The sequence below is a fragment of the Cyanistes caeruleus genome, chromosome 17 (genome assembly GCF_971803275.1).
Source record: "Cyanistes caeruleus chromosome 17, bCyaCae1.hap1.1, whole genome shotgun sequence".
Taxonomy (NCBI): domain Eukaryota; kingdom Metazoa; phylum Chordata; class Aves; order Passeriformes; family Paridae; genus Cyanistes; species Cyanistes caeruleus.
This window is the reverse complement of record NC_141717.1, coordinates 5,593,902-5,613,092: the sequence shown is the minus strand read 5'-3', so window position 1 is coordinate 5,613,092 and position 19,191 is coordinate 5,593,902. Positions and strand designations below refer to the sequence as shown.

General features: G+C 44.0%; 1 protein-coding gene across 8 annotated transcripts in view; it reads right to left on the bottom strand.

Moving 5' to 3' along the window:
* ABAT (4-aminobutyrate aminotransferase) overlaps positions 1-19,191 on the bottom strand; it is a 50,196-nt gene that overhangs the window by 16,593 nt on the left and 14,412 nt on the right. For 7 of the 8 annotated variants that reach the window (XM_086855035.1, XM_086855037.1, XM_086855034.1 and 4 more), the window contains 3 exons: positions 10,833-10,961; positions 1,088-1,185; positions 249-278 (listed from right to left, as the gene is read on the bottom strand). In XM_086855035.1, the coding sequence (XP_086711161.1) occupies positions 249-278; positions 1,088-1,185; positions 10,833-10,902 (198 nt within the window). In that variant the 5' untranslated portion in view covers positions 10,903-10,961. Of the gene's footprint in view, positions 1-248; positions 279-1,087; positions 1,186-10,832; positions 10,962-18,363; positions 18,893-19,191 lie in introns of those variants that run through there. The other variant, XM_086855041.1, reaches the window with a different exon arrangement.

Genomic DNA, 19,191 nt, shown 5'->3' with positions numbered 1-19,191 from the left:
ACACACACAGTTTAAACACCTATGTTAAAAGAAAACCCCCTGATGCTAGCAAAATGATCCTGCAGTACTCAAAATATACTACAAAAGGTTTTATTCAAATGCATATATAAACCACACATAATGTACTCAGTGTGGAAACCCAGAGTTCACCTTTCTTGGTGGCACAAACATACAAGCCAGGATTTTAAAACAAGTTCTGAAATCAAAGTAGTAACATCCCCCAAAACACAGAAAACTTGATAAATTACCTGAATGCCATTCAGCTTCTTCATTAATTCCTGCAGAAAAACCAAATGTCAGTCTCAGGTGTGTAATTAGCAAATACTGATGGAGAATGTGTATTTCTTTTTTATGATTTCATCAATCACATGTAAACTTTGTAGTCCTGTGTGCTTACCAGGAAACTCTACCTGCCACAGAAACTTTCATGGTGCATCTTGCAAATATTACAGTCAAAATTATGACCTGTGGCATGTAGAGCTAAATGGCTGCAAACACAGATTTAACTGTAAATCTCCAAAAAGGGAAAGCTTCCTCTTTTATATTGCCCAACTGAACTGAGAAAACAAGAGAGGAATCAGAAAATAAGAGAAGCCAGAGTCATTCAGAAGGGATACTGATACACTGGTTCTAGAAATACTGCTCCTTTTTATTAAAAACAACAAAAAACCTCACAAAAACCGAAGCCCATGCACAAATGCTGACTCTGCCAGAGCAAAACAACATCCAGCAAATTCAAACTCTTGCTTCATTTCAGAACCAAAGCATTATTTCATATAATAAACAGTTTCTATTACAGCAGGAGCACAATTAACCAAGCCTGATGAGATGTTCTATTAAAATAATGCTCTTTTGCTCTGAGGTATTCCATATGGGAACTTGGGAGTTGAGATTCAGATCTTCCTCTCAGAGAGGGGCATTTCACTCATGAGCTTTTCATTCTCAGCTTCCTGATAAAAGTGGGCATAGACTTATAGAATCATGTTTATTCATATCAGATTTCAGGTTTGGAATGAAATCTGTTTTCTAGCAAGTTAGATGCAGTTAAAGATGCAAAACACCAAGTTACTATACTTTGGAAACTTACTCTAGATCGTGGTCCAGGAACTTCTGTCTTCATCAGAGGTCCATCATAATCAAAATCCACATCAATTTTAGCTGCAGCTTGACTGATATACCTGTGTCCTGTAAAAAATAATGAAAACCTGAGTCCATATTTTCTGTGCTCTCCTCTCAGAAGATACATCCATACCTTGCCTGAGAACACTTGACAGATGAGACCAATTACATTGAGCTGTCTGAAATGAACTGTGTATCTCATCTTTGACCAGTCTTAAAATACAACCAATACCAGCGTGGTGGTTTAAAAAACAACAAAAGCAAAAAATTCCACAGAAAATGACAAGGCAACCCTAGAGAAACAGAGGCAAATCCTCCTGTAAAGCACAGAAGGATTGAGAGCACATCTCTTTCCACCTCTTTTGTTGAGTCTGTCCATTATGCCCTCTGCAAGCCTTTGCCATAAATTCCCCACTCCTACACAGATGGTTTAGTTATCCACCAGTAATAACCAAAAAGCCTGATGGAGTCCACAGGAAAAATCCAGTATGATGTTTCTCAGCAGCTCAAAGAACATTCTTTGGGAAAGATTTGTCTCAGAAAGGTAAATGGCCTCGTCTCACAAGAAACTAGCATGCTGCAGTGCAGCTCTAAAATCTGAGCCCAAATCAGTGCCAGTTTTCCTTCTGATCTGTCTGTTTTTATCCACATGTGTAAGGAATCATAATAAACTTGACACCATAATGAAAACAAAAAGGCAAAGATCTCCTGTACTTCACCAATACAGGCTCTACTTCGCTTTCTGAAATATTTGTTTTAAAACACGGGGTTTAGGCAAACTTCATATGACAGAGACAGTTCTGGTAAGCCTGTATTCCAGATATGTACATATTCCATTAAGGGAACAATAATTAGGGGATAATATGAGGATTATACATTTGCAAAAACAGGAAATCCAGACACCAAAGCTCTACCAAGGTGACCAGCAAGAGACTACGAGCTTGCTCTGCAAACTGTGGTTACATATTGGACTAAACCAACTTTCTTGGCAATTACATTTTTGTCATGGAGCATCTGCAAGCCTCTACCCAGCATGGTACCAACAAATTAAGATCAACAAATTGATCTTAATACTCTTACCTTGGGGTATCACACTTGGAAAGAAGAGAGTGTAACTTTTTTTAGTATCTGTGATAAGCATCTTTTAGCTGGAGTAATATGGATGGCCCAAAACGAAGGTCCTTAGCTCTCCCTGTCACCAGCTGCAGCTCAGATCCAGGCTCAGCGTGGGAAGTCAGGCAACATCAGCTCTTGCTCAGGACACTTGGAGCAGCAGGGTCTGGAGGTACCACTCACCACATCCTTCTGTGCCAGGACTGTGCTGTCAGGTGCTAAACCAATAAACTGCACCCCAGTTTGGCAGAGGTGCAGGGAGGGAGATGCCTGGGCAGGCAGGCCAGCAGTCAAACTCATGGAAATCCCTGGGGTGCAGCACTGCCACCAGAAGCCCTGGCAGCACCAGCCCCTCTGCACTTCCATCCATACCCACCTCTCACTGCCAAAGCTCTGTTCCAGCAGCATGCTGGAAATGTTTTGTGTTTGGAAGTAACAGTTGTTAAATAAACCAGATATTTAAAGGAAAACAGAAGGTATCCTGTGATACTGCTCAGCAGTGCTCCGAGCACAGCCATTCAGCTGAAATTTCCAACAGTGACTCGAGACACTTGCCTCAGCTTGTTTCAGCCCATGCTGGAATGTCTCAAGCAAGCCTGATTTCAAGAAACTATCTGGAAAATCACTGCCCTTTGAAAGCATCTCTGAGCACTTGAAGTCACTGCTCATCTTGAGAAAACTTAGTCTGCAAAGATGATTATTCTCCCCAGCTTTAATTCAGATGCGTCAGTGCCTCTCCGCAAAGCTATTAATAGGTTTTGTTACAGCAACACCATTTTTGTGTCATTCTGTTTAGCATTCATGTGAACTGGAGACTGCATGGCAACTGCTCCACTGAGGGGGAAAAAACTACTGCATATAAAAGATCAAAATCTCCACAATTCATAGGCAATAAGGCTGTAGGTTTAGTATACACACTCTCAAGTCTAAAAGAAGAGGAGACCAAACTTACCCTTTTGTGCACCCACTCCTTCCCCAGTGGAGATCCCACCAAACCAGCTGCAAACATTTCTGCTTCTCCTATGTCCCCTTCTCTCCCTCCCCCCAGGCTCTAGGTGCTACTTCTTATGACAAAGGGGAAAGCACCCAGAGGCACAGAAGGTACAGGACATTTTGGGAGTCAGCACTAACAGGAGACATACCCAACATCAGACTTGGAATCACTGGACACAGCTGCAGACAGAAGGCAGGTGAGCTATGACCTGCATGCACTGTCTTCACCCTCTCCCTCCCCACCCTGGCTTGTGCCCTGCTGCCAGACACCCTGTGCCACCACATCCCCTCTGCCCATCTCCAAGGATCCTCTCATCTGGACAACACCTCCTTCCTTAGTCTTTTCAACTGAGTTCTCAACGAAAATGCACTTCTTTGGACCATGATTAAATATCTCCTCTTCTGCAAATACCCAAGCCATTCCTGCAAGGTCCTGACTGCCAGGCTCCAAAATCCAGAGCAACAGTCCTGGCTGCCACCTGGGAGGGGTGGATGACATTCCTCCTCTTCTGCTTCCCTGAAGGATGATCTGTGAAATATTGTAACAAGTAAGGATTCTAACTTAAACACGAGTTCAGTTACTCCTCTAAGCAAGTTTTGTTGTGGATACTGCAAGTGGCATGACCTCTCCTACAAATAAATTCATATTTATAGAGCTGTATAACAGGGACTTTAAATTGGAGACTATTTTAATCTTGCCCTAACTTGTTTAACAGCACAAGTCAAGAGGAGGTTGCTTCCTTCAGCCAGGCTGCCTAACAAAGACCCAAGTGGGTCAGTCTGCTTTGTAAATTTTTAATCATCATGTTTTTGCTACAGTTTATGCCACAGCCTGTTTTGCACATTGAACCAGGTATCTATGGGCACATCTGAATTATCAAAAATGAAGAGCACCTTGCTGTGCAGTGCTGCACTACTTCACACTGGCACAGCTCATCAGCAGACAGGCTTTCAGACAGCAAAACTGGTCAAGTGAAACCAAAACACACAGGTCTTCCTAGGACAAGAGTTGATTTAAAAGATAATTTTTATCCAATTAGTCATGTTAGTCAATTTGTGAGATATTTTTAAAGCAAAAGTTTCAGGAGCAGCTTATCCAAATCACAATCATTTTCAATCAGCTGTGAGCCAGAGCCAGCTAAAAACTTAACAAAGCCTTAAGAACAGGCTTCCCTGCTCTTGCTTGTTATCTCCTAAAGCACATTACAGGCTCCACAGGCAAGTGATTTCTAGGCTGATTCACTGATACAAACTTAATTTCACATATTTGTTTTCAGGTGTCCACAGAATGTCTCATAATGGCACCCACTTGTCGATCTTATGCTTGTCAAAGCACTGTTCCACCTCCTGGTTCAGGCAAACACTGTGGCTTGCATCTGAAGGAACAGCTTGCCATAAAAACAAAAATGCCCCATGTCACCGGATCAAAAGATTTTGAAAAATGGTGGGGTTTTTTTTCCCTTAGGTATTGCATGAATAATATAGGCTAGAACAAAACCCTCAGAAACCAAAACTCCAATATACTAGCAAAGTCTTTGGTAGTAAAAGCTAAATCAAAGTGGAGTAAATCCTCCAACTTCATCTTTTAGTGAAGTTCTTCTCCCCGTGAGAGCATAATAAATGATTGGCATAAACTCACACAATTTCTAGCATGGTCAGTGGATTTATTCCAAATACCCCACTGCACTATTCATCAGACAGGCATACTTGTTCACAGGGCTGGTTAAGAATAAACAAAACAACCCTAATTTTAAGGACACAGAAACAATTTCTTTGCTTGCCCCATATTTACTCTTTTCCCTACTCTTACTCAAGTACATTGGGACTCTGATCAGAAATTGTACTGACAGTGAAAGCAGTGTCTCCTGCTGAGCTCCATCTCTGTGTGACTCTGGAGGCACACCCAGGGGACACTGTGGGCACACTGTGGGGACACCCAGACTGTGCCAGCCACAGCACTCACGCACAAGGAGCTCTCCTGGCTAAGGGCACCTGACACAAACTCTCTCACACAGCCCAAGACTTTTGCAGCTCAATGCTCCCTTGGTGCTCAGGGACCTGACCAAAGCCTTGTTGTGACAAAGGCAAAGAAGGCCAGCAGTCTGGGGTACTGGCAGCAGTTTTCTGAGCACAGGGGATGGCCCCAGCACTGCTCCCCTTCACACAGCCCATTTCCTCTCAGCCTCACTCACCATGCCCTTGCTCTGCAGGCCAAACAGGAGCTCAGGCCACTCTCCAAGGGCACAGAGGATGTCAGAGCCCTGCCAAAGGCAGCCTGGGCACCCCTGCCTGGGCACTCAGGCCTTCCTGGCACCCCCCTCTCCACATCCCCTGCAAGGCTTTGTTCTCCAGGCCCTGAAGAGCAGCAGGACACGGGTGCTGCCTCCTGCTCCCCAGGGCCTGTGGCCCTGCTCACAGCACAGCTCCAGGACGTGGCTGCTCTCCTGCAAAGGCTTTTCCACGCACTTGGACATGGTGATGGCTGGCTGCATCAATACCTGCTTTGTTTAGCCTGGAGGAGGATTTCAGGCCATGCTCTGTCTCACTTGCTTCCCCCAGCATCAGTACCACAGTCTCCTAATGGTGCAAGAAAATGCAAATAAATCAGGTCACTCACTGTAGTGCTTCATCCCCTGGGAAACTGCAGTAGGCTCTGCTCAGCTGGCATTTCTGTCTTGAAGGTACTCAATGAGTTTTGCAACTCAGTCCAAATTTTTCCTGTTTGACTTTTTAATATCAACTTACCCTGCAACAGAAACCCTGAAGATACAAGATACAATGGAATTCGGGCTATTCCGACTTGATATTTAGGAGTTTCAGACATTTGCAGTCCAGGTCTGGGTTTCTGCCTCCCAGAAAGACAGCAGAGATGGGACAGGTAAAAACTGAGATTTTCACTACGACCAAGCAAGGTATTTTCAAGAATTGAGAATCTCTGGTGACTGGTCTTTCAGTGAACTAACACCATTAACTTTGTAATAAAAGGTAATCCCTTGATTTTCTGTTGACATCTGAACAAACTGCCTTAGAAAAAGGGGATTTTGTGTTACATTATCTTAAGAACAGGAACAAATGACAAAATCTCAACTCTCATCTTAACAGTATGTTGAGCTAATGGGCTCTGACCAAGTATCCTTCTCTAAAGAAGCATTACCAAAGCTCTTAAACTACATTTAGCTGACGTGACCAAGAACAGCACGTTTTTTCTCCTGGTAAACAAAGCTGTTTTATCTTTTTATCATGGCAAAAGTCAAAACACAAGCATAGGTACTGTTACTGAACCTCATTTCCGAGAGCACACAGGCTGAACAATTTGTACAGTATTTTCTATCCATCCCATTTAAAGAAGATGGGCATAATAAGTTATATTCTGTTTTTCTTGCAGACTTCTCAAAGCTCTCATCACACATCATCTTTCTGAACACTTGAATAACATCAGCAAATTATCACATCCTTCCTTTTCATCCAGCAGGATGTCATCACTTGCTAGCAGGCAGAAAAGCTCATTTCCCAACTTTGCTTCCACACACTGCCCCCACTGCTCACCAGGAGTCCTGGTCCCAATTTTAACAAACTACCACATTGCTATAGCAACATAATTAATATAAGTGCACCCTGCTAATTTGGTGATGCTGGTAGTCACAAAGAGCACCACTGTTGGCAGGTCTGTGCTGAGATCTCTGATAACAGAGCTACAATCAAGGCAGGGCTAGAAAGAGCCTGAATCTCTCATGTGTTTGACCAAAACTAACACGTTAACACAGCTCCTGAGTGTACAGCTGGATATTCCCTGGAGAAACTCCAGCAGAGGCACTGAAAGGACATTGGTGTAATGAACAGAAGGAACAATTCCAAGGAAAAGGAAGAGGAATGAAAGTCCATGACCATAACCAGAGCTCTCAAACACAAGTGCCTTGCTGTGAAGGGGTGTAGAGGGAAGCTCTGCAGTCCCCAGGGAGGCACATGCCACGTGCCATGTCACTGCAGCCCTGCACAAGTGCAGACAGGCAACCTCCCTTGCATGCCCTAAACTTCCCCTCCACAGTGTCGATCAAACCACCTCCCAGACAGAATTTTTAGAGCATGGAGGCCCTGACAGCCGAAAGTAGGAGGACTGTGATTTCCTCTGAGTCCTCTTTTATGTGTTACAAGTAGAATCTGTTACTAACAGATCTTGAAAGGGAATGGCAAAAGGCCAGGCTAGCTAGAGATGTTTGGGAAATGAACATCACTATTGCATAACATTGTGAAAACTGAGATTGCTATTTACAGAGTGCTTATGCTGCAAGTTCAGAAGCTCTTCCACATGAAATTGTCTGCGTTTCAGCACTCCCACATACACACTTTGGATTCTCCAAAGATGAAGAAAAAAACTAAAGAAGTTTTCCCACAAGGAAGTGGAAACTTCTGTAAAAAAGAACAAGAGAAGTTCCCCTTCACCATCCCAGCACAATCCCAAATCAACTCCACAGGAGAGTTACAGGAGCATCCAACCACTGGTCTCATAGTTCCTGTGATCTGAACCAGTTGTAACATCTTCCCTCTTTCAACAGTTCAACAGCTATAGAGCTCATCAGGACACCTCTGGAGGTGAACAGCCAACCACAAGGAACACACAGGTGGGAAAACAGCCAGCATTGCTACAGCCACCCTTTGTGGCACAGAAGGAACAAGAGAACTGGATAGGAACTTCACATTCTCTCAAGGAATTGAGAACAGCAGTCCCAGCTTGGACTCTGCCTTGTACCACAGCCTGCTTACAACAGCAAGGTTTTATGTGATTGTTTTTATATAGCTCAGCTTTTTGTGAAAGTGTTTGATCAGACAGAAAAGGTTCCTCAGTCCAGCAGGAGAGGTTTTGCAGGGCTTCAGTTTGCAGGGCTTCAGTTGAAGCTGACCTCAAGCTGACCCCTACAATCCCAAGAAGGGGACTGTTCTCTGCTTCTGCCACACATCCCTCGCACAAATCCAGGCTGTTCTCTGATTTCCTTAGGGAGGCTCTTAATGTACAAACCAAATAAAAAAAGTAAAAAGTCTTAGCAAGAATCAATACTGGAGACAAAAGTGTGACTGAGAATAAATCATTCTCATGGCTTTCCAGTCTCTTTGTGGTAACTGTGACGGGGACAAGTCAATAACTACTATGAACATCTCTCAGACTTTACTGCAGCACACCCGGTGCTAAACATTATTATCCTCTCCAGAGAGACAGAAAACAGGCTGAGCTACAGCCTCAACAAGTGCTAGTCTACTTAGTGCACTGCAATGGAAGGGTGCAGACTGGAGAAGAAAAATTGGACCTACAAGGAGAGACTCAAACAGTATTCAGGGGAGAGAAAAGTACAAGGTCTTGGGGGAGACAATGGTTATCAAACATGTGAAAGGCTGCTGCAAAGGAAAACTGAACGTTCCAGTCTCCTGAGTGTACACTCTGAGTGTAGGACAAACAATAAGGACTCGATTTGTTTCCTGTTTTGAAACTTGGGCTAAATATTAGGAAAAAAGTTTTAAAGGTAAAGCCAGTTCAGCAATCAGCAAACTGCCTGGGGAGGCTGCAGAAGCTGTAGAACAGATCAGCATCCTAGAAGGGCATGGGCGTGCACTAATGCAAACTGATGCTACCTTGAGGCAGCAGCCTGACCTTCTGCCATGCTTTTAGTGCAGGATTCAAAGACAAATTCCAGATTTTCCAACTAGAGAAATAAATAGTCAAGGATGAGAAAAAAACCTTTGTGCAAATAAATTTATTGTAGATTCAAGATGAACAAGATGATTTGCTTAATACATACATACAACTGAAACATGACACATGAAAACAGCCTACAGAGACAAAGACCTACCAAGAGGCAATCTATTTCCTCCTCTCCACCTCCACCCCCCCTTGGCAACCCTGTCATTTCATTATCCACAAGTAAAAAAAAAAAAAAGCAAAAAAAAAGCATCAGCCCAAGTGGCACTGCAGGATTTCTGTGGGAGTAATGCACAAGTCTGTTTTTTAGCCTGTAAAGCCCTGAACTTGAGTGCCCAAAAATACCTTGGAGGCGAGCACTCTGGAGCAGAGAGCTCCTGAACATCACCCTCAGCACTCCCCTAAAAGCCACAGAGCCCAGCAGCACTGCAGCCTGAGCTGGGGCTCAGGAAAACAGCCTGGAGCTCCAGCTTTGGCTACAGCCATCAGAGCCTCCTGCCTGCTCTGTGAGGCAGCAGGAGCACAGGACAGTTCCCCTGGTGAGGGGCTCTCCTCTCGCTCCATCGTTCCTGGTCTCTCACACAAAGCCTTCAGATCCAAAGGCCACGGCTGTTTTATACAACATGCAGCCAAGGCCCTCTATTATTTGCTCCAGTATTTTAGCAGGCTTGCAAGTTTCCTGGAAGCAAGGATGGATTAATGGAATCCAGAGCTGCTTTCCTGATGAGGATCTACACTCCCTGACTGATGGTGAGGATGGAAGAGGAGTTTGTGCACCAGCCCTCCACTGCCCATCTGCCCCTCTGTGCTTGGGAAGCAGCACAGAATTGTGGAAGATGCTGGGAGGGACAGGGAGCATTCATTAAGTGATGCTGAGGTGACAGATCAGCTCACAGGACTGACAGCTAACGAGGCCTGCTTGCTGCAAGCACTTTCCATTGCCCACGATCGATCCCTGCTCCTGCCCAGGGTGGATAATCAGTGCGTCACTCCCATAAATAGAAGCGTATCCTGCACTGAAACACTGACCTAATATTTTCTAATAGTTATAAGACTAGACTTGGTGTTCTTTAGCCAAAGGTCAGTTACTCCCCAAAGTGTATTATTTAAAAGGAAATCAATGATGTTTAAGTTTCTGAGCAAATGGAAGGGTGTGCTTGGTTTATCCTGACAGTGGCATTGCAGGAGGGTGGAAGGACAGGAGAAACACTAAGATCTATTCAGTCACAAAAAAAGCCATTCAGCCATAGTGTAACAGTATATGGAATGGATGATCTTAAGACTCCACACAGACAACAGGAATTTAGTTTTTATATCTATTTCACAGAGACTGAAGGTTTAAAATACACATGCTAAATTTCAAGCCAGGGCCAAGCCAAAACTTGCCATTCACTTAGGAGAAAGCAGCTTGATGGCATGTTGCAGGTTTTTACTTCACACTAGAGCTCACTCGAGGCAGAAACACACAACCCCAGTGAGGGTCACATCCTCTTACCAGTCACACAAAACCTCTTCACAAAGGAAGATGGCCAAAGTTGTGCTACACAGCACAAAGAGAAAACCCAGCTCATTTTGATGGATGATTGTCTCATCTCTGCACCATGCACTGCCAGAGAATAAATACATAGTTCCAAGGGCTAAAGAGCTTTACTTGAGTTAGCATGTTTACAAGACAAATTATTAACTTGATACATTCTTGTTTGAAGAAGGAAAAAAAATCAAATATACTTTGGACTACAATTGTGGTCCACTTTAGACTGCAACTCCATCATCACCTAAGATACATCATATTCCTCAAGTTTTGAAAGACTCAACATCACAGGACAAACCCCAGCAATGTTCAAACTGGAATTCTGTCCACCAGCCTGAAGTTAACACTTACCAAATACAAAGCAGGGAAATGCAAGGGAACACTTACCAAACACCAGCAGTCTGGAGTTTTGCTGCAGGCAACAGGTCAGCTGTCGACTAAGCAACATTGATGCCATTTTATCTTTTCTTTACTGAAAAAGACTCAATCTTGAGAGATTTCTTTCTGGTTGATGTTCTGGGGAGAAAAAAAAAAAAAAAAAAAGAAAAAAGAAAAAAACACTTATTCATGTCCCTAGAGATGCAGCCACTATTACTGTGTTGTTCATTTCATCTCCCCCTTTCACTAATTTCCATCCAAAGACACTGAAAGCATGGTTTGATGGATTGATGCTGATGTCAGAGTCTCAGGATTGAGCCCCACATCTGATTCTTGGCTTGGTCTTGCTAAGCCAAATGACTTGCAGGTTAAAGGTTTATGTCACAGCTTCAGCAGGGCCAGGGGGTAAAGGTCAGTACCTATTTTCCCTTGCTCTCCCTCTCTACTTTCTCTGTATATGTATACTGTGTTGAACTTTTAAAAAATCATTTCCAGTCAGTTTCTCACGCCAAACTGTTGTTTTTGATATGACCTAAGTTTATGAGAAAAATCTCATCTAATACAAAAGACAGCAGGACAAGCATTAGGAAATAAAAGAAAATCAATCCCCTGAAAAACCAGTTTTTACCCATTAATCACAACTCTGTGAAGAGAGAACATGAGAGCTGAGATTGTCCAGCCTGAAGAAGGCTCAGGTTGCATCCCATCAATGTGTAATAAATACTTGATGGGAAGGAGTAAAGAAGGAGCCAGCAGTTTCTCAGAGGGGTCAAGATGCCAAGAGGTGGGGTAAGAGGCAATGGGCACAAACTAAAATACCCTGAGCTCCACCCAAACACAGGAAAACCCTGGCAGGTTGCCCAGAGAGGGCATGGAATCACCATGATGGAGATATCCACAACCCAAATGGTCCACAGCAGACTGCTTGAGGTGTCACTGCTTGAGCAGATGGCTGGACCAGCCAGCCCTCAGCTCCCTCCCAACCTCAGACATTCCGTGGTTCTACCTCAGCTGGTTATGCATAAATGACCTTGGAAAGTCAAGCAGCATGAAAGATAACACGACTCCCTTTTCACTCTGGATCACTTGTGCAGAAAGCCTGGCTGGAAGTCAGAAATAGATAAAACAGGTCATTGAATTATTATCCAGGAGACAGGTTAAATTCAAACCTCACACTTAGCATGGCCCCCTGTGTTCTGTGCAGGACACTGGAGCCCTTTGCCTGGCACTTGCACCTCGCTGGATGCAGACCATGGAGCAGCAGTGGACCAAAGACAAAATGTCACTATTATCCATAAACCTGGAAAAAATTCTGTTTAACAAATACACCCAGAGTAGAGCTGATCTTTCAGCAGAAAGAGATCATACTTTACAGCTTCCATCAGTCCTATGCCATCAATAAAACATGCCAGCAGATGTTCACGACCAGATGCAGGGAAGCAGCTGAACTATTGCTACCATGATAGCAAGTATCTCCTACCCAGAACAAAAATATCAGAAATTTAGTTTTTGTATTGTCTTTATGCAAAATACTATTTGTTCTCCTTCACACTTGAGCTTTTTAAAAATAAATAAAAGAAAACAAAAAAACTTTTTGCCTACAGAGATTTATAAATTCACAGACCTATTCAGACTCAGAAACAAAACTAATTCCCCATGTCTCCCCAGACAACTGACATAGCACTTGGTTTCACTTTGTTTAAGTTAAAATTCAAGGTAGTTTGCAATGTGCCAAGATGAGCAAACACTTGCACAACACTTGTGCACACACTGAAAAAGCAAGATTAGCTTCCTAAGGCTTTGGGTCACAACTACAGAGAGAACTACTTAATTTTTTTCAGAAAAACTATTTAATGATTTTCAGAAAAGTAACTTCACTTGTAAGATTAGTTTAATTCATTATGTTTTCTCTCTCAGTTTCTTTCTTTACTTGTGCTAACTGTAGCATAATCAATGTGTGAAGAAATATCCCAACACCATGGATTTCTTATCTCATGATCTCCTTCTAACAAAAAACAAATGCCAGCCTAAGTAAGTAAGAAAATGCCCAGCACCTTGATTGATGTTCTCTGCCCAGAGCTGTTTATCTGGTCTGTACTTCTCCAATCTCCAATTCCCTCCATAAGTTTCCTCTGCAAAGTATTATTTTTTCAGAGTCTTTAGGAAGCTGTTCAAAGGTGAACACAGCCTTGCAGGAACTCACAAAAGGAGAGTGCAAACATACTCAGCAACCCACCAAGGTTCACTCCTTGTTCTCATGCCCTTCAGTCATCTCCCATGGGGGTTTTGCTGTCTGACCTTCCTTCTCCACAAGGATGAGATGCCTCTTCACATACAAATCAAACACACCTCCCAGTCACTCTCCACAGCTGTGCCCACCAGTGCCCAGGTTTCTCTTCTTCCTTCCCTAGGTGAACCATGCTTATGTGTGCTTCCAGAATGTTATTTATTTCTAACTGTATTTAGTGTTTATTTCAAGTCCTTTAATAGCTAAACTACAGTATTCATTAGAGGCTGAAAAATATAATTGGAAATGATACTGGCTTTTTGAACTACTCATATTAAAAAAGTTACTGCATGAGGCTTAAAAATAAAGTTGCTTAGCCCTAATTTTCCTTGACAGTTCTTATATAAAAAGTTTTACCATTTTCTATTCCAGAGTCAGAATAAATCATGTAATATCACATGTGAGTATAACTAAACCCAGCGTCTTTTCCAGCTCCATTATGCACACAGGCTCTCACAAGAGATCAGCTGATGTGACTGGTATCTCAGTCTAAGCACACATTATTTGGTTATCACAATAACCAATTGAATTTTGCCTCCATAACCATCTTCTGATCGATTCCCACTGGCCCAGCCTGATCCAGCACTGCAAGCAGCAGTTTGCAGTCCAGCAGAAATCAGCTCTCCTGCACATGTCAGAGCCGCAGCAGTGCCACGCTCCAGCACCGCTGCTGCTCCGGAGCCACTGCGGACACACAAATTCCTGAAATCCAGGCAAAATACAGCCACCAATTTCAGATATCTGACAGGAAAAGGGATGGGAAAGACCATCAGACCACCAGGATGTGACACCCTTCCAGAAAAAGATTCCTAAGTCATCCCTAAACATTTTTCTCTACTGGCAACTGTCTGAGCTGAAGCAGGCCATTGGTGCAGATGACTCCACAGAACTGCTATTCTGAAGTGAATCTCAGTACCTTAATTTTCAAAATACACTTGCATCATTTTGTCTGTAATTCTGTGTTACATAAACTGTGTTTGCCACTTCATGTCTTTAAGTCACAGCCACATTCTTCTAGTAACAAAAATTATTTTCATTTTCAAAGTGGAATCTCAGTCCAGTTTATTACACAGATGAAACATAAGTGTATGTGGATTTTTTAAATGCGTGCTGTGAAATTGGATGTATTTTTTTTGAACAGCAGCTGCTAAATTTCTGTTCCAAGCGATTACTTCTGACAGATAAAACTAGTTACTACACACAACAGCAGCAGCATACTGGGAACACAGAGGTTTTTGACTATGAGTCAACAAAATTGTGTTTCTTTGGGGGGAAACCCTGAAAAAAGTTTTAAAAAGTGGGGGTTTGATCCAGGTACAAGAGTAAGAATAGACAAACTAGGAGTTGGTGCAGCAATCTCACTCCCTAGCAGAGAAGCTAATGCAGCATGACACCGTGTGCCAGGCTGCAGCTCAAGAACCTGCCCTGGAAAACATCCTCTGGGGAGGTGTAAAGGTAAAACTGAGACCCAGCAGGATGGGAGGAGAAGTCAGCTCTGCAAATTTGCATCTCTTTCTTGCAACTCTGCCAAGGACACAGAAACCTGCTTGAAATTCATGGGGGCACATTCATCTGTCCCTCAGCGGCTCCAAACCCATTTAACAGGAACAATTAAGTGGTTTAGAAACAGTAGCACAAACTGCATTGGGCAGTTACTTCACAAGCTTTCCAAAAAGTGGATCTGGGGAGCTGGGAGGGACCTAAAGGCAAATTCCTTTTTTTACTATTTTCCTTTGGTTGACTGTTCTAGGCTGCACAGCAAGGGTATAGTCATGATAGGTGCTAATTGTGAAATTTCAAGCATTTCTAACTCTTAGTCCTGTTTGCTTGGCTGCACCTGGATGTGAACCCAGCACCAGGCTCACACCCTGTGAGCTGCACAGGGGCTGCTGGTGGGCGCAGAGGCTGCAGAGCTCACACAGCACCAGCACTGTGCCCAAATGCCAGCCCTCCCTTCCCACAGCCTGGCATGGACAGGCTGCAAGGAGGGAGTCTCTCCAAGGTCTGTATTTCACAGCTCAGCCTGCTTTCACACTGCTCCTTCTGCATCTGTCTTTTATCAACACAAGGAACTGCAAATTGAGAAGTCAAGTCAGCTGTGGCCCCTAAGACTAAAAAGGACAATGGTGGAAAGCCAGGCAGGACCCAGGTCCGTCCTGGACTTGTCAAAGGGGTGCAAATCTCCTGGTTTGTGCTGTTCATGAACAAGCATTTTTAATGACATAGGTGATTTAGCTGAGCTATTTTACTTCTATGAACAGCTCAAGGAGATCCTAGACTCTGGAACAGCCCCACAATTTCACAAATGTCAGTAAGGGCAAGGTAGAAGACAGTCAAGGCTATCATCCATTAACTATAATCATGTCCTTCCTTAGTCTGCATTTGAGGAAGAATCAGGTAATGTAATGTCATCATGGTAGCTGCATAAAAAGATCCAAAGAACACAGCACTTTCTGTTTGAAAATGCACAGCCCCACTCTCCTTTGGGGAGTCCACATCCAGATCAAAGCAGGAAACAGCTGAATGAGTTCACCAGTTATTGACAGAGCACAGGGTGACATAAGAAATCCTGACTTGCTGCTTTAGCCACTTTAAATGTAATAAACAACAATGTAAATAAAGAGGCCTGGCAGCATGTTGATGTATTTAACTGCAGTTAAATACATCAAAGTGAACTGCAGTTCACTTGGTCCCAGGAGCAGAGTTAAGAGTTCAGTATAGACTGTATTTATGAAAGCCTGAGTGCACACAATGAAACACAACACACCCTTTTACTTAACCTGGGGTTTTATCCCAAAATATAGTTCTGAAACAGATTTGGATTAGCTTACAACAGGATTTGCAGGAGAAGTCTGTAAGAGTAAAACCAAGAATTGAAAAATTCAGTCAGAGCTAGGTTAAAGTTATCTCAAATGAAATAGAATTGAAAAATTCTGTTAAGAGGAAGTTGCAATTTACATCTAGTGTTCATAAAAGGCTGGCATTAGATTTTTTCATTAAGTGCCTATACAAACTCAGCACAAAACAGTGCTGGAACCCTCAGGTTCAAAAACAGTACAAAGGCAGCATCTTCAAGAGAGGGCACAGCAAAGAAAAAGAAGCTGCTCATCCCCCACCTTGGTCAACCAAAGGCCACAGCCTCATACTGCAAAAGTGAAGGTGGTTACAAGCACCTCACACAGCAGGGTCAGGACAGAGAGGGACACTCTGAAAGAGGGGTGCTGGGTCTGCAGGACCCAGACAAAGGAGAACCCTGAGCACTTTGAAGCTCAACACTTATGTGGCCCGAAAAGAGCAAAGCGTGGCTGTCCCCAGGGCCTGGCCAGCCTGTGCCTGCAGAGCCCACCAAGGCAATTCCCACCAGGAACACCTGGTGTTTTTCTGCACATGGAAACGTGTATCTACCACCTACATGGATCTTGCCAAAAACCACTTCACAAGCTGACAGGCTGTTTATGCCTCTATTAATCTTAATGGCTTTGTGTAGAACAGGATGTAATTGAAAACTCCATGACTGTACTTAAGTTGTCAAGGACACAGTTGTCATAGCTACAAGTAAAGCTCAAGTGTCGGTTATTCAGGGTTGCTTATTTATTTATCAACACAAACAGCACTGGACAGTCCCATGAGTCTTCAGAAGAATAGAAATGGAGAGACTGTTTTGTCCTTCAAGTCTTGACAGAACAGTAAATACTGCACACAAAAGCACAATAAACCAGTTTTTTTGCACAGCTCCCTTCTCTTTCTCCACATGCAGCTGGCATTCAAGTCAGTCTGCTGTGAGCACTGCAGCAAAAGCACAAGCCAAGCTGCACTGCACAAGATGAAAACCTCACACCTACAACTTGGAAATAATGTCCAGGATCCATAGGGACACAACAATCCCTACCTGCTCCATGGCACCTGCACTCAGGTCAGGGCTGAACCAGCAGCAAAGCCACAACAGGTTCAGTCCTTCCATCAAGTTTTAGAACTCATATACAGCCTAAAGTCTCACTACACTCATGTGCCCAGGTTCTCCTCCTCAGGTGCCCACTAAGCAGGGTTTGGTTGCTGGATATGAATACATGATTTTCCTTTTTCTTAAAATAAAATCTTTCTGCCCTTGTCTCTGTTTAACCTCTCTAAAAAATACTGGGCCAAGGAAAGACTCTTGGTCCCTAAATCAGATAATAAGAACAGGTAGGAATGTTGTGATGATGGCACACTAGGATCCAGGTGACCCACTAAACTTCTGAGCAGCTCATTTTTGATCCAAGAACTGTTGGCACAGCTAAGGCAGGATGAGATGTGCCGATACCTTCCCTGTGAAAGGAGTACATTGTCTCAGGAAAAGAAAAAAATGGAATTGAAACAAGCATCTGCAAGAAATTGGGCAAGTTCCAGATGCAAAGCCAACAATACCTACATAAATGGCACAATGGTACATAAATGATGATAAAAAACAAGCACAACTAAACTTACATTAGCTAAAAAATTCTAATCTTTTTTAGGAATTTTTTAGCAGTTCCCCCTGAAAAAACCTGCACATTGATATTTCAGTGAACTTTACATGCAAGGTACATATAAAAACATCTCTTCAAGCATATTTTAAATCCATTATTTTAAATGCAGATAGCAATAATATATCCAAACCATGCCTGTGCATTTCCACACGTTTCCCAGACCAAAACAGCCCAGCTCACAATGGATTAAACAAATTACTGCACAGCCGTGCTTTTCACATTAGTTGCTCCACAAGCATTTTGTAGTTTTGAAAAAATTAAAGTATTGCAAAATACCCTCAAGTGGTATTTCCAATGAAATTCAGTTATATTCCTTGTAAGATTTTAATCCTAGCATCTTACTGCTGCCTCCTCAGAGGTCAGGAAAACAGATAGATAAATAGCATCAAATAAAAGCACAATTTATTTTCCTGTGTCATAAGGCATAAAATAGCTCATTTGGAGACAGCCTGCACCAAACCAAGGGAAACATCTTAAGCCAGGGCGAGAGCTCTGGTTTCTCAAGGTGACCCCCATTCCAGCTGAGGACATGGAAAAGCAGAGCCATGCAGGAGATTTCCTGTACAAGGGGTCCAGAAAACAAACCAGGAGCAGCTATCCCTGCGCATCCATGGCAGGGACACTGTAACAACACACACACACAGCTGCTCAAACACAAATCCCCACGTTCCCCTCTGGGCAGAGTGTGCAGCGTGGCCGGCTGCTGTGCCCACCCCACCGCCCGCGGGCACACGGCAAAGGCACTTACAGGACTCGGACGCAAACTCCAGCTCTCCCGTTGGAAGTGCTGCTCCCAGGCTCCCCACAGCCAGCTCCTGGGTTGGAAATGCTGCTCCCTGATTCACTGTGTGCCTCCCTTCAGCGCAGGCTGCTGCTGGTTGTGCTGGTGAGGAATGCCATCACTGCCAGCTCCTTCCAGCAGCCGCGCAGCGGGGACAGGCATCACCCAGAGGAAGCCCTGCGCCGCAGCCCCGCAGCTCGGCTGGGGGGATGCCCCAGTTAATGGAGGTTAATGGAACCAGCTCCTGGCAGCTACAGCCTGTGCTCAGCCAAAGCCAGCAGAGAGGAACACCCGACTCGCCTCAGACCTGAGAGCATCTGTCTCTGGAATGTGGGCGTCCGGGTTCATCCGAAAGCCTCCTCGGCAGCTTTCTGAAAACAAATTCTGAGACGCAGAGCCAGACTGTGATAAGGTTTGAAATGGCTCCCTACTTTCCAACAATTGTGGAAGTTGAAGAACAGGCTTTGTCCCTAAACCCCTTACTTTTACTCTGGTTTGCAAATATCCTGAGGGTGAGACCCAGGCACATCACTGTCACAAAATAACCTTGGTTTGGTTCATTCCCTTCAGGTGGTGCGCAGGCAGCACAGCAGGCAGCACGCATCCCAGCGGCACCTCCCGCTGCACACTGCTCCTGATGGCAATGGGGGGATGTGGACACCCACAGAACACCAGCAGGATCCCTTCAGGCACAGGGATGCAGGGAAAAGCAGCACAGGGTGCCATGGCCGAGGCTGGGCTACCATCACCAGGTTGCCATGGTGCCGGGGGGGCAAGAGGGAAGATGCGCCAGAA